This window comes from Musa acuminata, chromosome BXJ3-6, assembly GCF_036884655.1.
Source record: "Musa acuminata AAA Group cultivar baxijiao chromosome BXJ3-6, Cavendish_Baxijiao_AAA, whole genome shotgun sequence".
Taxonomy (NCBI): domain Eukaryota; kingdom Viridiplantae; phylum Streptophyta; class Magnoliopsida; order Zingiberales; family Musaceae; genus Musa; species Musa acuminata.
The window spans coordinates 12,382,327-12,398,591 of NC_088354.1; the positions used below are offsets into that span (position 1 = coordinate 12,382,327).

The 16,265-nt window shown below is 35.6% G+C and overlaps 2 protein-coding genes across 2 annotated transcripts; one reads left to right on the forward strand and one right to left on the reverse strand.

Moving 5' to 3' along the window:
• Nucleotides 1-830: 830 nt before the first annotated feature.
• LOC135639574 (vacuolar-sorting receptor 4-like) lies at nucleotides 831-9,211 on the reverse strand. Its single transcript, XM_065153391.1, has 12 exons — nucleotides 8,815-9,211; nucleotides 6,792-7,484; nucleotides 6,377-6,465; nucleotides 6,160-6,229; nucleotides 6,011-6,094; nucleotides 5,833-5,909; nucleotides 5,682-5,763; nucleotides 3,878-3,960; nucleotides 3,665-3,731; nucleotides 3,325-3,453; nucleotides 3,137-3,246; nucleotides 831-1,244 (listed from the first exon to the last, which is right to left on the reverse strand). The coding sequence occupies exons 1-12, from the start codon at nucleotides 9,128-9,130 to the stop codon at nucleotides 1,143-1,145; spliced, it is 1,902 nt and encodes a 633-aa protein (XP_065009463.1). The 5' UTR covers nucleotides 9,131-9,211; the 3' UTR covers nucleotides 831-1,142.
• Nucleotides 9,212-14,153: 4,942 nt separating this feature from the next.
• On the forward strand, nucleotides 14,154-15,591 carry LOC103988451 (cyclin-D5-1-like). Its single transcript, XM_065153393.1, has 5 exons — nucleotides 14,154-14,489; nucleotides 14,573-14,665; nucleotides 14,753-15,041; nucleotides 15,117-15,250; nucleotides 15,337-15,591. Exons 1-5 carry the CDS (start codon nucleotides 14,292-14,294, stop codon nucleotides 15,457-15,459), a joined length of 837 nt encoding a protein of 278 aa, XP_065009465.1. The 5' UTR covers nucleotides 14,154-14,291; the 3' UTR covers nucleotides 15,460-15,591.
• Nucleotides 15,592-16,265: the final 674 nt, after the last annotated feature.

Sequence of the window (16,265 nt, forward strand, 5' to 3'; positions counted from 1 at the left end):
TCTTGACCAGCAATTCCGAGAAGAGTTGATGATCCGACTGACCAGATCTCATGCTCCCTTTTAACTTCAGATTCAGAGTGTTCTATAGAGGTGATGACGAGAACATTGTTCTTTAGATGTAAAATCAATACAAGTGCCTAATTCGACTACATATACTCAAAAATTCATATCAGATAATGAGTAATAGAGAAAAAGAATGATGAGAATGTTCATCATAGGAGCTCCCAGTCATAAATACTTGGGTATTTATCTTGTAATCCAATGCAGATACCACGTGTCACAAATAATTGAATACAACGGAAATTTCTTGGAGGCTTGGAAAGCTTGATAGAGTCTCACACTTCCACGGACATGTAATCTCTCATGCCCACATATGTGACAGATGTTACAGCGTAGGCTAGATTAGAATCCACATAAAGATACCCTAAACTTAAAACATCACTACCGAATTCGTGAAAAAAATAAAAACAACCACAGTTTTGAGAAGAGAAGCTTTTTATAAAAATAAAATTCACCCAAACATCATTTCAGTATTCTCTATTGTCCAGATATATGATATTTTACAACACATGTAGGAGACCATGGTTTCCTGTATGATAAATTCTATGGAATTGCAAAGTAAGCTTATCATTTAACGAGTCATTTTGCAGACTTCTATACCTGTCCATGAGGACAAATACTCACCCTATAGGGTGTATGTATCTTACAAGGTTCTTCACTCAAAGAACATTCATAGGTTGTATGATCCAGGGAAGATGCTATTACTATTCCTCAAAAAGTGATGGAAGCTCCAGTTTCGGAGGAAAACAATGCAAAGCAACTCGGAACAATTTGTCAGTCAAGTGCTAGTTATACTCAACATATGTCTAAATACACACCTTGGACTGCTTGCAGATGTAGCTAACTGTAGGAGATAATGCACATAAGAAGTTTATACATGTACAATTACACAAGGAGTACTATTATAGATCTTCACAACCCTCGTTCCATTGTAGCACACAATTGCTGTCCCCTTATACATCTGTTTCCACTCTTTTATGGGCAATCCACCATGCATCTTTTATTTCGCCATCAAGGCCTGAATCCCTTTCATGCTGGGACAACGTGGAATAAGAATGATCACAAATGCAAATTGGAAAATTTCAGGCATGATCTTCTTCGTGAGAATGGTTTGGAACCTCTCCTTGGCTGTCCAAGGGCATGTACTGTGCCATTATAGCCCTGATCTCTGAGTCCATATATGACTGCAAAATGGGAACCAAGTGAAACAATCGAGGAGCAAGCCCAATAATATATAAGGCACAAAATTAAACCATATGAACAACAGCAATCAAATTTGTCAAGCTACTTCCTAGTTGCAAATGGTAAACAAATCATAATTTGTTAGCTACAAATCAATGGAAAACATATAAAATAAAGAAATATTTCTTAGTTGGTAATTTATTTTTAAGAGACGACTTCAAAATTGAATTCAGAAACCATGGGCATTATGATCTTAGTAACGATTATCATTGGAATTAATGAAAGACATGCATAGATCAAATCCCAATACCATGCCAATCAATCATGCAAGGCTATTTCTCAATGTAGGTAGCAACAAATGCAATATTACATGCCAAATACAAAACCAATGAAAATAAAATCATATATGAAAGATAGTATCCCAGAGATAAGGATATTAAGATGGATGAATTTAGTTGCTATTAAAGATTGCATAAGATTGAGTAACCAAACTATTTATTATAAGATTGAGTCTGCAGTTGCACTTGCAAGATGAGACTGGAGAGGTGGGTGTAGAGGTAATGGAAGACTAAAATCTTTATAAGAAACAACAAATAGAGATTGATTGCCAACTAGATATATGAACCTCAACATAGCTCAATAAGGGGGAAAGATCCATGTAGCTGATCCAATACAACTAGGAACTTACAGCTTGTTATTATTACCAAGGTCTTCAATTTCGAATAATACCGTCCGGTATGTACCGATCCGTCAGCAGACCGGTACATGAATCACCTGTTACCGGGCGGTGTGTGTGTATATATATATATCGGCAACGTCGCTCCGCGTGGGAGAAGGAAAATAAAAATATATATATATATATATATGATTTTTTTTACTTATATATATATATATATATATATATATATATATATATATATATATATATATATATATATATATATATATATAGGTGACGTTACCGAGGCGACATCGCCGAATTTTTATTTTATTATATATATATTAGTATATATATATTAATATATATATTAATATATATATTAATATATATATATATACCGAATAGTATACCGCTCAGTATACAGTACCATATCATACCGGACGAATATCGAAACTCCGGTACGGTACGATATTTCAATCCTTGATTATTACTGCTGCTGTTGCAGTTACTATTTAAGAGAAAATTTAACTTGTGTTCAGAACCATGGTAGTCATCATGTTGTCGACGGTAACAAGTCTAAAAGGGTCACAGTTGGACTTGCTCTATCCATTGTGTTCCATTTGGTTTCCACTCCCCACTGCCCTGAAACAGTAAATGTCCTACAATATGGGTCGGCTCTAGAGTATAATTCAAATTGACCAGGATATGTCAAGGATCCAATAAAGTTACAAGCAAAGTTCCTGATCTAATATCAACCAGCTGAGGTTAGAACCAAATTCATATTTAAGGCAGTCATAGGCAAGGATCGCCTAGAAACCTAAATGATAATGTGCCACAGAAAGATTATTTACTTTTTTCATACGTAGTTTAAGCTCTTGCAATCAACGAATTACTATTCCCTAGATATTAGGTCTAGGAAGAAAAATCAACAGGTTTTGTGACTGAGTGCAGTTACCATTACAGAGTCTCCATTAAAGATTCCACCAACAACTTGCACCAATTCTCCCAAATTGACTGCACTAAAAAATTCAAAAAATTCTACAACTAGTTGCAAATCACTATCAACCTTGTGTCAACCCTGTTAACCAGGTCTCAAAATTCAATATTAGGCAGTATAAAACCTAATAATGGATTTTAAGTCATATAGATGCTTTCAAATAAAATCCCATGATGAGAAAATCATATCCTGTGAAAAAGCAATGATGATATAATCGTGCTATCTTGTTTACTTACTCTTAATCTGTACTTGTAAATAGCATATGCTCCAAATGCAGCAACAGCCAACACTATCAAAAGCACCCAAACAGCAGCCCATGTAACCTTTGCTTCACTGGCTTTCTTGCCTGCACATTATTCATTAGAAAGATATTGTGATATGGTGTCTCAGATCATACCATGGACAAATTAACTTGGAATCTCACTTATGCAAGTATCATGTTCTTTGATGTATAAAAGGTCTCCACTGCAGGTGCAATCATAACTTCCCCAGGTATCTTTACAGCTACAGTCAGGGCACTGACAAGCAGTTTTCTTCTTGCATTCATTGATATCTAAATCAAGAAAAGAGAAAGCTTATGACTAATTTGATCATTTGGCGCAAGTGCAGCTGTACTAGATTGGATCTCAAAAGCCTGCTAATCTTTAAAGTGAAAAGGAATTGGCTATTGCATTGCAGCAACACCACATTTTTTAAAATTATAAAAAATTTTCTTTTTTATGCAACTTTACTTGCATGAAAGAGCAACTAAGTGATCATCTTACCTTCACATGCTTTGACACCATCACCTTCAAATCCAGCTGGGCACTGGCATTTACCATCTCCAGATTCCTGTACAGACAGATTCATGTAGATTGAAATCACTCTGGAATCAGCAAATTGCACTAACAGAACAGTCAATTAGCCCATAGGCCATAGCTTAATTGATCAACATTGATATATTATTGCAACATTATAGGTCATAGAACTGGACTGACCTGACATGCAGAATATGTCTTGCCATCACGACTTTCTTGCCAACAGCCACCATTGTTTATCCTGCACCTTCCAGGACCAATTGCTGAAGAGAAGATGAAGAAACTACTATCATCAACTGACTACTGTGGATGGTGCATAAGGAAAAATGTTGAAGCAAGAAATATCTTGCACAGAAAGTCCTTTCAGTGACAGCTTTTGCAGGAGAGGAGCTATCATATAGTATAGTGAGCAATCAACTATAAAGCTATTCTCTCTGCTAAGATCACAAAATTTAGTGGAGTTTCTTGAGCAAGGCAAAGCAACATTCTCTTGTGACACTCTTAGAAACTTGTGAGGAGTTGATTCAGAGGCCGTCTTTTCCATTAACTAGATGGAGACATAAGGTCAACGCTTTTGTTTCCAACGAAAAATTAGGCACATTTTGAATGATAAACCAACAGTGAGAAGCTATTGTCCAGGCTGCTGAAAGATGGGTCCTCTGTCATCCTATTTGCTGACAAGCTTTCAGCAGGATGCAATTATTTGAAAACGATAAATGTATTGACTAATTTTTAAGTCCAAGAGCATCTTAAGTACTAGTGTAGGCAACTGGTACTACTTCCATAATGGTTTCTTTGTCTTTAGCTCTCTTGTCATATAATTAACACTCAGATAAAAAAGCAACTGCAATCTTAAACATTTCAATGGTATTAAGGCATGTAAATAGCTTGTTCGTCTTAGGTCATATAGACCAGATAAATTCATCAAACATCCTTTTATGCATAACTTTCTGTAGCTATAAAATACTCCTTTCATCCAAAGCTTTAAATGATTAATTATGGGATTAATCACTTTAGTTATGGTGGTTTGAGACAACAAAAAATTTTGTGTTCTCTTTTATTTGTTTGTCAAGATCCTAGCACTCATGAAGGTTAAAAAAAAAAACCATCCAGAGATTCCAAGGCGAACTAAGAAGCTGGCCAATATTTCCTCCTATATAAACAATCAAAATTATGATATGATTTTTAGTGCTTTGATATCTAACAATGCAGGCATAATACAATTATGAAGAAAATGAAAATACTAGGTCCAAATGTAGTAACAAAAGCCAATGAACTAACAGAAAAACACCTTGATTCACATACATGTTCAAACAATGTTTTCACAAGCTAATAAAGGTTGCAAAGAAAACCGTATGACCCTGATGAATGTATGGTTTTCCTTTTTTTGGGAAAAGGAAAGCACCTAAATTACTCTAAGGAGTGAGTACAAACTGCTGAGCTCGCAGATCATCCGCAGAATACAGAAAAAAAGAACTATGAGACCTACCAAAAAATGCCAGCGAGTGGCATACATTGTTAGAGGTTCTAGGAATATGGATAATTTTCACAACCTTAAGTTTGTCAACAAGAATGGGGGTGTCACAGAAGAGACATCACAAAAACCATGGTGTGGGAGTTAAGCCCTTTACAAAACGAACAACTTGCAAAGAGTCGGACTTGATCCACCTGATGAATGTATGTTGGGTAACTTGTTATGACAAACAAAAGATAATATACACAAGAAACCTGTTTCTAGGAGATGATCAATCTCCTTTATATGCACAAGCAGGTCAATACAGCACAGTGAAACAAAGATGGATTGGAAGACAACAGGGTGATAGTACAAGTTCTTCACTCTGAAAAAATATTCACTAAGTAGAAATAATTAGTCTTCTTTTACTTTCATTCAGCTAGTTAAGGATCCAAATTCAAGTTGATGAAGATGTGATGCATATTGGGAGGTTCAAATTCTAGATCTCTTAAGAAAGGACCTAAAGACTACCTTCACAATTGTTATAACCATCACCCTTAAACTGCACACCACCAAATGCAGGACACTCGCAGACTCTGCCACGGAAGGTATCCTGAAAGATGATGAAACCATTAAACGAAGAATATGCTGCAATCATGTCAAAACATCATTGAATTGGTACCTTGCATGCGGTAATGTTGGATGCTTTGTCTTGCCAGCATCCACCATTATTGTCCAGACATTCATTTGTTTCTATGTCTGTGTCATGACCATTGGCAATAGTGAAAGGTTTTTATCTTTCAGTTTCAATCATGAAAGTAAAAAAAGTTGAAGACTAGTACAAAACTAATGAACCTCACCATCACTCAAACAAGCAGGTGGCTCAGTATTTTCCTCAAAACCAGCACAAATAGCTTTCAAGACAGCCTTTTTCTCTAATTTTCCTGCAACTTTTGTTTCATCAATATTTTTATCAAAAAGGTTAGAATATATTTTATTTATGACCAACCTCGATACTGTCGATTATTAACAATGAGGGTAGGCAATATAGTAACGTCGCCCCTTGAACCTGTTCCTACCTACAGAGAGATCCATCCAGAAATTAAGTGTTGGTTCAGATTGACATTTTAACTTCAAGTATGAAGACATAAGCCTCACTGCCACAACAAAGGTCATGGCTGCAGATTGCTAAAAACTACCTAAAAACACATGGCAATAAGACTGACCTGAGCATCTTGCTCCATCTTCAGAATTGGATTCTCACTATCAGCATTTGGGTCTCCCATGCACTGGTCAACCTTCTTGATGTCTAGCCCTGCTCGAAATAAGCATGTTACCTTGGTCTGATAAATGATCTAAGGATACTTGCAGTCTTGGGGTTGTACATTATCATAAACCATCAACTTGGCAAGAACAATACATTGATGTAGCAAGTCATCATAAATTATCATATTTGATGAGTATAAATACCATCTTCTTGTTATTCCTACCACATAGGTCAATCAGAACTACAAGAATTTGAAAAACCATATGTATGCCAGAAGGAAATGCCATGAAATATGAAAGATATTGAAGCTTGTCAGATAGTAATAGTGTTGGAAAGACTTGTTTTATCTAATTGCATTCTAAAAGTGCACCTACCTAGAGACTTCATAACAGTTTCTGCACAGTCTTTGTTGTACTTCTTCTCCTTCATAGGGCACCTTATGTGGAAATCAGTTACGTAATCCCACCAAATCCAGGGTCTTTTACTTTCATTTGCAACTCTAAACACACACAGTTGTCTCAAGTTCTCAATAACTACATCCTTCCCATCATAACCAGTGCTGAAATCTTGCTCTGGATCAGGGGCACAGTATCTCCCATTATTGATGCATTGAGATTTGCACTGTTTACTGATGATGAAAGCTTGGGGACAGTACCAGGTAATATAATGGGGTGTAAATTGACTATAACCACCTTTCTCTAGCAGTTGAGCAACACCTTTAAACGCTTTTAAAAAGTCCATCAGCATGTCACATTTGGTGCCACACTCATCATTGCTATTGGTCCACAATTCATATTCCACACGATCATCAGGGTGTGGAACGGCTTCTCTCCAATCAAGGTTCACATTAACCATTTCACCGCTGCGGACAGCCTTCTTTAACTGTTCGCCGAATTTCTTATCAATAAGAGCAGATGGAATAGTTATATTCTCAATATACTTTGCAGCTTCATCGTCCTCCCGAGGTAAATCCATAGTTATCAAAGGTTCGTTCTTGTCATCTACAACAAGCACAGCAGAGGCACCAGCATTCTGTGCATTCCAAACCTTTTTGGCGAAAAGGCAGTCTGTAAAAGGAAAGCAGAAAAGGATCATGATGGTGGTTACAACCATAAACCATAGTTTAAATCAATCCTTAGAAAAAAAAAGATCATTGCTCTTGTTGTTCCATAAGAAGATAATGATCCCAAGTTCATTATTGAACTCAAAATTAGCATGATCACATGAGTCAAGTTAAATTCATGAAAACTTCATAGCAAAGTACATATGGTGCACAGAAACTTTCCATATGATTCAAGCTTGCAAATGTGTTTTGTCGAAACAAGATTTTGTTAAGAAATTCGACAAGTTTACAAAAGTATATTGTAGAGTTCACCAACATGATAAAAAATATTATGAAAAGATCCTCAATGTTAGAAATGAAAACTTTTATGTGGTAACTTATAACAGGTTTTTCAATACAACTATAATCACATAGATCACAATTTAAAAACAGACTTGTTTATTTTCATTATGACACTTTATATAACCAAGACAGATTCCATCAACATTTATGAAGAAACCTTTCAAGAAATTCAACAACCAATCTGTATCTCTGTGGAGCATGTAATTCAGCAAATAACTTCATCCCTCCCATTGAAATGAAAGAATAAGAACCAGGAGAAAATTGGGCTTCATATATCTCTAAAGAAAAGACTAAGATCTAGAAGAAGAAAGATCTTCTATATGGAGAGGTACATAAACTTTAATTGACTATTTGGATGTTAATCACCGAAATTATCGATATTATATACATAATGAATATTCAATTCTTTAAATTTGCATAATCCCTAAAATTCACAATTCACAAACCATAATGCCTATATGTTAGCTGAGTATTTTTAACTGCAATAGAAGTAATGGCTCCAAAATGTTCTTAACAAATCATTGACATTAGCAGCAAAATGGCAATGATTTACCCTTTCTTCCACACATTGAAAAACATATATTTCTTTATTTTTTTTTAAAAAAGTTACTTTTGTGTCCCTCCTTATCCTCCTAAAGCTTTCTAAACTCTTATCTCAACCACAAACGAACTGTCAACAATTAACCCCTAGAACTCAAGTGAAGGTTTCGCTTCCCTATTCTTCTGAGTAATTGATCTATCATCCATTATATCACAAAGTTTAGATAACAAATAGAATCTGATAAATAAAGGTATTATAAGTCATTCCATCATGTCGCGCTTTCCTTTGAACGCCAACGGAATCCACGAAAGGACAAGCTTTAATGGCAAAGAACGCATTCGACGTCAGTCTTTCGACAAACCGCCAACGATCTCAAAACGATTCACAATTTGACGGCCAAGGAAATGAAAGGACGACTTCGAGAAGAAGGAAAAGGGCAGGTTTCTTCTACCTCCGCGATCAATGAGAACAAAGTTAGGAAGCGCCCCAGCCTTCGGCTTAAAGAGATCGGAACGCGAGAACTGGTCGCAGGCCCTGGCGTTCTCCTTGGGGTACACCACCGCGCCGGCCATGCTCCCGCCGTACTGCGGGATGCCGAAGTTTCCGATCGCGCTGTCGTGCTTCCCCTTGAGCTCCGAAGGCGAGATGACCATCAGGCTGTTCTTCTCCACCACGAATCGCCCCGCCGCCGGCGGCGCCCAAAGCCCCAGGCCCAACCCCCAGGCCACCAGGAGAAACCCTAGAGGGAAGCCTACGTATCGCCCCATCTCTCAAAGGGCCGAATCGAGAGACTTGGACAAAGAAATCGGAGCTTCGAGTGATCTCCCTTCTTTTATTTGGGTATATTCTTTTCCGCTATTTATTATTTGGTCGTCGGAGACCAGTCGGTGTAAGGAGTCAAATCTTGACGACGAAGAAGAAGAAAGTATTAATAATATATATATATATATATATATATATATATGCAAAGTCAGTGATTTACGCATTTATTTCTATAAATTTTAGTTTAATATGTAGATTCTTTCAAAATCTAAAATGTTATAAATGTTTAATATATTAAAATTTAATTTTGTGATAATATTTTGGGTAATTTTTAAAAATAATATTAATCATGATTAAAAGATATTATAATATTTGATAGGATATATATACTACATTAAAAAAATTATCAATAAATATTCTATTTTCAAACGTTGTAAAACTTTTCGAAAAATGGGAAGCATAAGATTTTGTGTGAATAATGAATTCTATTTTTTCAGTGACGATTTAAAAAAAATGTTTTATTTTTTCTCTTGTTTTATTTTTTTAAGATGGATTTGATTTTGTTGCATGAGATACTTGAAATTGTTCATAATCTTCTCTCTAATGCTGCATATTAATATCAATCTCATGAAAACAAACATGCAGATCAGTACGAGAACATTGTATGATTAATTAGAAGCAGTTGCAATTAAATGCCTTCCTTATAAATGTTTTTTTTTTCGTGTAAAAAATCCAAACTCAGATGAAGGTCAGAAATAATTATAATTTTGGGCCAAATTGATCCTTGTTTTCATTTCAACCTTATTAGACAGTACTAAAATGACTTGAGTTTTTAGTACAACCGATTTAATCTTTTGTATATACACGACACAAACACATAAATTTTGTTTGAAGTCATGATTGTATTATCTTAAAAATAATAATTTTTCAGATACAGTTACTCAAAAAATAGGATCGATCGTATCAATTTCATCAAGTTAGGTTGACGATTTTTTTTTTTGACGATCAAAGTTGATTATATATTATAAATTTAGCAATAATAGATATGAACTTAGAATTTAATATCCAATAATTTACAGATAATGATATAATATCCTACAATAAAAATAGACTAATTATATATTATCCTTTATACTCACAACTATTAATATGGTTGTCTTTGTATTTAGAAGATTTACATTATGATCTATATAGTTTTGAAAGTTGAAATAAATAATCCCATTTGTCATGATGTCTTTATCTACATTATCTAAACAGAAAACACATGACACCATCAATATTAAAATGATAGACAAAAAGATAATTTTAATATTCTTTTTATTTTCGACACGAAAAATATTAAAATTATTTTTTTATTAATAAAATCGTTAAAAACGTAAACGATATTGAAATTATTTTTTTGTTCAATCACTTTCGTATCGGTCCACGTGTTATATTTTTTTATCAATTTAGTTGATGATATTAGGATAAATAAAATTATTTATTTTTATTTTTAAAATTATAAAAATCTTAAAATAAATTTTTTAAATATAAAAATTATGATATTAATAGGATCTAAGCATATAAGATAATAAATAATTAACCAAGTAAAAACCCATAGTTGACTGCTACATGTCCTAAGAAGTTGTTCTTCTAATATACTAATATACTGGTGTTTATACAAAGTGTAGCCAAGCCACCCTCACTTCTCAAGTAGACTGCCTTCTCAGTTCATCCATCAAGAGCGTCAACAACAGGTATTTAAACAGAAATGCCATGCGGTAGCTTTCAGCTTCACAGAGACACAAGCAGAAGTGACCCATGACATGACTGCTTTTGAAATGTAGCACTTGCAAGTCTCTCTCTCATGGCAATGATGCAGGAGCTGCGACAGTAGAGAGGTAGGGTCCTGGCTTTGAATCCTTGGCTTTTCTCTTCAGTACCATTGAAGAGGGCAGATAATTTCGTTTGGTTACCAATGAGAAAGGAGAATGGCATCAGATCCGACAAATTCCACAAGGTTTGACAGCTACTCAGCTTTGTATTCCAGCAGCTTAGTTTGTGTTCATGGAGTAGAAATGTGGAGAGATTAATTCATGGTTGGTTTTTTTCTTTTTCTTTTTTTTTGTCTTCTGTATGACATGGAGGACTGATTACAAAGAAGACAGTGACTGGAGTCATTATCCACAAAGGTGGATCTCCATGAGAAGTCCAGAATGCCTATATTTATTTCAGATAAACTGTGACACCACAAGTTTATTCTCACATTTAAAACGGGTAAGATATTTTGGATTTAAGTATTTTGAAAGATTGATTTAGACTTTGAAAAGTTTGAATCAATTATCTCATTGGATTATGATAAATAGTGATAGAGTTGATCTAATATTAAATATAACATTCATAAATATTTTTAGGATTTTAATTATATTTAAATTAATTGATAGAATCCTAATTAAATAAAAACTTTTTAATAAATTATAGTTTGTTCCTATAAATACTTTTTGAGTCTCAATATTATGATATAACGAAGAGATAAAAATACTATGAGTGCTTCAAGAGATGATCTCTAATGTTTCTAAAGAAGGTTGAGAGAGAAAATTTTAAATTTATGTAAGAGGTATACAAGAGGAGTCATACTTAAATAACTTAGGAAGTCTTATAATTGATTTTATATATTAAAAATTTTAATTTTTTTTATGAATGTAAGTAGGATTTATCGAACTAATTCAAGTTTTACGTTTTTTTGGTATGTTTTTTTAACCGTTAATCTTCGATAAATTTCTTTTTTGATTTTTAATTTTTTCTCTCCCTCCCTAACAATAATAAGAATGAAAAGATTATTTACAGATGAGATTCCAGAGTATATCAGAGCCATCATCAGGTTAGATTTGATTCTATTATATTCCAGAAGCTCAAATCTCATCTTGCACTTTCAATATCCTCATAACTGTGTTTCTTGGCCTTTATTTGATCATCCGAAATCTCACATGCAAATGAACATTTCCAGGCGAAACTATTCACTTTTGCACAAAAGCCTCATTGATACTGTAATAATGGATATACAATTCCAATTCAAACAATCGAAAACCTTTTCTTTAGGACGATATTAATTTGGAATCATACTGTAATGTATGAATCCAAATTATGTTATCTGATGGGTGCATTATTATTAATTTAAATTTAAATATTTTAATTAATGATTCAAGCTCAATAAATTTAATGAGTTAATTATCGACTAAGCATTCGGAGTGAATGATTCATACACAACAAAGTTAATACATTAGTCATCTATGACACAAGCCCTGTGCCAATTGCATGGCAGTGGACTAATTAGCCTCACAAAGCCTGTCTCTGCTATCTGTGCTCTCTGAATCATGCTACTGTAAGAAAGCAAATTCCCACTTTGTTATCTGAAAGTTTGTGTGGGCAGTGTGTGTGTTCTTTACCTCAGAAAGTTCTTTAGTGGCCATATTGGCTCCTTTCTGGGATTTTAGGCCAGATGGAAATCAGTCCAAGTACATTTCTCTTAAAAGTTCTTTAATGGCCATATTGGCTCCTTTCTGGGATTTTAGGTCAGATGGAGATCAGTCCAAGTATATTTCTGGTGTTCTCACAATAAACCCCCTTTGCTTGAAAGAAATCAGTCTACTATGCATTTGTACTTCAGAATTTTCTTTTCTTTCCTTTCTGGAAATTTGCTGCCTTTACACATACTTGAAAGGTGTCATGGAGTGACTGACAAAAGGTAAGGAGAGTATCTGATAAATAAATCAACATCATTCTTGTGAATATGCTGCAAACTATTCTTATGGAATTAGGTTTTTTTTTTTTTTGATGGAACAAGATGGAATTAGAATGAAACAAATGCAGAGAGATTTAATTAAATAAAAATAAAAAATATATGCAGAAAGTTTTAAATGGATTTGAATTATCAGATACTTCTGTTTTTGAGTCTCAGCAACAAAATAAAAGGTTTTATCCAAAAAGCCTTGTCCTTTTCGGTAATATTTTATATGAACATCTATGTGCATATAAATGAGAAGCTTATCAATTTATATGCAGCTGAAAAATAAGAATAAAGTCTTGCATTATTCAGCACAAAAGAACTTAGCTATGCTTACTGAATGATCATTGTGTAAACATGCTTAGAATCCAGTTCTTTAATCCACTGCAGTGCTGAGCTCCAATCATTCAGAGGTTGCAACAGAAGTGACTAACACTGACACAATGCTTCAATCAAGAATCCAGAATTAACAAAGACTGAGGTAGCAGAAGGCAATTAAAAGTTGGTAGATCTTCATAGGTCTTGAGGCCCACAACGAGTATCAGATAAGACTTGTAGGAGATGCCAACTTGGTCTGGTTTTGGATCTTGTGTAGCTTTTGCCAATCTTTTTAGTTTACCAATGTTACTGTGTGCATCTTAATCAATGCTCCTATAAGATTCTTGATCCAGTCTTTCAACATTAATGCCATCAACATGGAGACAACCCATCAGGCCTACTCACAAGACCCAATTAGAGGATTACTAAGGTTCATCCCCTCATCTTCTTCACTCTTGACCTGCTTGGGATTCGCGAGATTAATTATGAAATGAAGAAGAGTGCCAATTAGACATTGTGATCGTCTTCAGCTTTGGTTTTTGGTTAAGTTCTTCAGATTAGTCGGGCACAGAGAATTTTGGGTCACGTGACTGAATCTGAAGAACAAGAGAATCTTCACTGATCTTTCCGTAACACGAATTATAATTGATCTAAAGGGAGAAATACATCTTTTCCATTTTGAATGTTACTAATTCAGCCATAGCAGCAGAATTTGTAACAGCAGAAATAAGCATTTAGCTAGCAAGAGGAGTGAGAAGAGCTATATGACAGCAGAAGCAAGTAGTGTGCTCTTTAGCTGCATGTCAAATCTGTGGTTGTAGATGGAATGCGTTTCTGAGGAGAGCCTATTGAATGAGATTCCATTTTTTGCCTTGTTCTAAGCAGAGAATGGATCTATAGAACAGTGTCCCAAAAAAGAGCAGCAAATACGAACAAATATTCTCATGTAGATTTGAGTCCATAGTCTTCGAGTTCATGAAAGGTTATGGACCAAATATACCCCCTTCTATAGAAGCTCGAGAGCTCAAGAACAGCACTCCAAACACTTGCCTTCTCTCACCCACCAAACAACTCTGACCTCAAACATGGCTGATTCGGGCTGCATGGCTTCCCTTAAAGACGACGAGGTGTTATGCGAAGACACACTCATGCTTGAAACGGATGATGAATACATAGAGTTTCTGCTTAGCAAAGAGAACCGCTGCTGCACCAGAGCTCGTGCTGCATCGTCCGATGACTCGCTTAAATCTGCTCGTTCTGATGCTGTTCGATGGATTCTGAAGGTTAGTTCGCGTCCATATATTCATCGAGTCATCGCAGTTTCTGTGCTTTCGATCATCATGTCTTTATTGCTGTTCCGATGCAGATGAAGGTCCTCTTTGGCCTCGGCATGAGAACGGCGTACGTGGCTGCCAGCTACCTCGACCACTTCTGTGTTCATCGATCAATTGACTCGATGGTAGGTGTTGCAGATCATGTAGTTTTCTTCCTCCTCTTCGCGTGCCGGTACTTGCAATTTGACCAAGTTTCTTACTGAATGGATTAGAGAGATAAGAGCTGGGCAATTCGATTGCTGTCACTGTCTTGCTTATCTTTGGCCGTGAAGATGGAAGAACTCAAAGTCCCAGCTTTATCGGAGTTCCGAACAGAGGACTACCGATTCCAAACTGAAGCCATACAGAGGATGGAGCTTCTCATTTTGAGTACGTTGGAGTGGAAGATGAGCATGATCACTCCTTTCTCTTATCTGAGCTATTTCGCTTCCAGATTCCAAGAACATGGATCAGAAGACTTGGCGTGGGAGGCCATTACGCTCATCCTTGCAAGTATTGAAGGTCAGATACTAGTTAGATCAATCATGTTCAGCATTCAATCTTTCAATGTTTTGCCATTGTTGTCGCTGAATGCAGCAATCAATCTAGTGGAATATCGACCTTCAGTCGTAGCTGCTGCTGCAATTCTTGCTGCATCGCATGAAAGACTCACTCAAAAGTCAGTGGAGCTCAAGCTGAGTGCAATCTCATCATTCAGACCATTGGACACTGTAAGTTCTAAACCTTTAGATTCCATCGTCTCCAATGTTAAAGAACACTCGATGGTGAACACGATCTTGTTTGGGTTGTGACACAGGATCGTGTTTTCTCCTGCTACAGTCTGATGATCCAAGAGACAGATAGAGAAGCTTCACACATCAAAACATTTAGCTTTAAGTCAATCGGCAGCAAATCGTTAGACTGTCAACAACTCTGTTGATGCCAATGGCAGCATCTCCTTTGCAGTAGAAAGCAGCAAGAGGAGAAGATTGCAGTAATGTTCACAAACCCATGCAGGGCCTTTTTTAGGTTGTCTATGGGCATTGACTTGATTCTCTGACAAAGCATGTATATCTTATAGTTGATTGATGTTTTAGTTGAAAGGCTCGGGTTTGTGGTTTTGAGAGGATCTTTCCCACATCAGTTTCTGTAAAGAGAAGGGAAAGAGGTGAAAAGGAAGGGTTAAAGCTACAGCTCAAAGTGAAAGAACACTGACCGAAGCCAAAAAGCTGGAAGAGATCATCCTGTGAGGACAGATACTGTGGAGTGTTCTTGTGAACAGAGCTGCAAAGCAACACTTGTTCTTCCCAATGTGAGAAGTGGAGCCTGGTGTTCATTGCTTGTAAGATTCTGTAGCCAACCACTTTCAGTGGAGGTGCTTGGGATGCTTTCCTGACATTGAAAAGATCATGAGATCAGATGCACTGGTGCTGCATGCATGCCAGATGAATGTGTGTAATGTGGGTGAAGAGGTTCTTTTTGCTTGGATCTTTTTCTTAGTGTAATATGTGATGTTTCATAATATTATATTTTCACCAAAATGAGGTGTTCTTTGTTCATAAACTTTGCAATGATGATAGATTCTGAATGAAATTATCACACTTATATGTTTCAAACCAGAGTATCTCACTTTATACAATTAAAAGAAGTTTGACAGCAGCTAAATTGGTTCAATCATCCATATGATGGCTGAGCAGATCCACAGATTCTAATGCTCCTTAACATTAATTACCAAAGATACAAAGT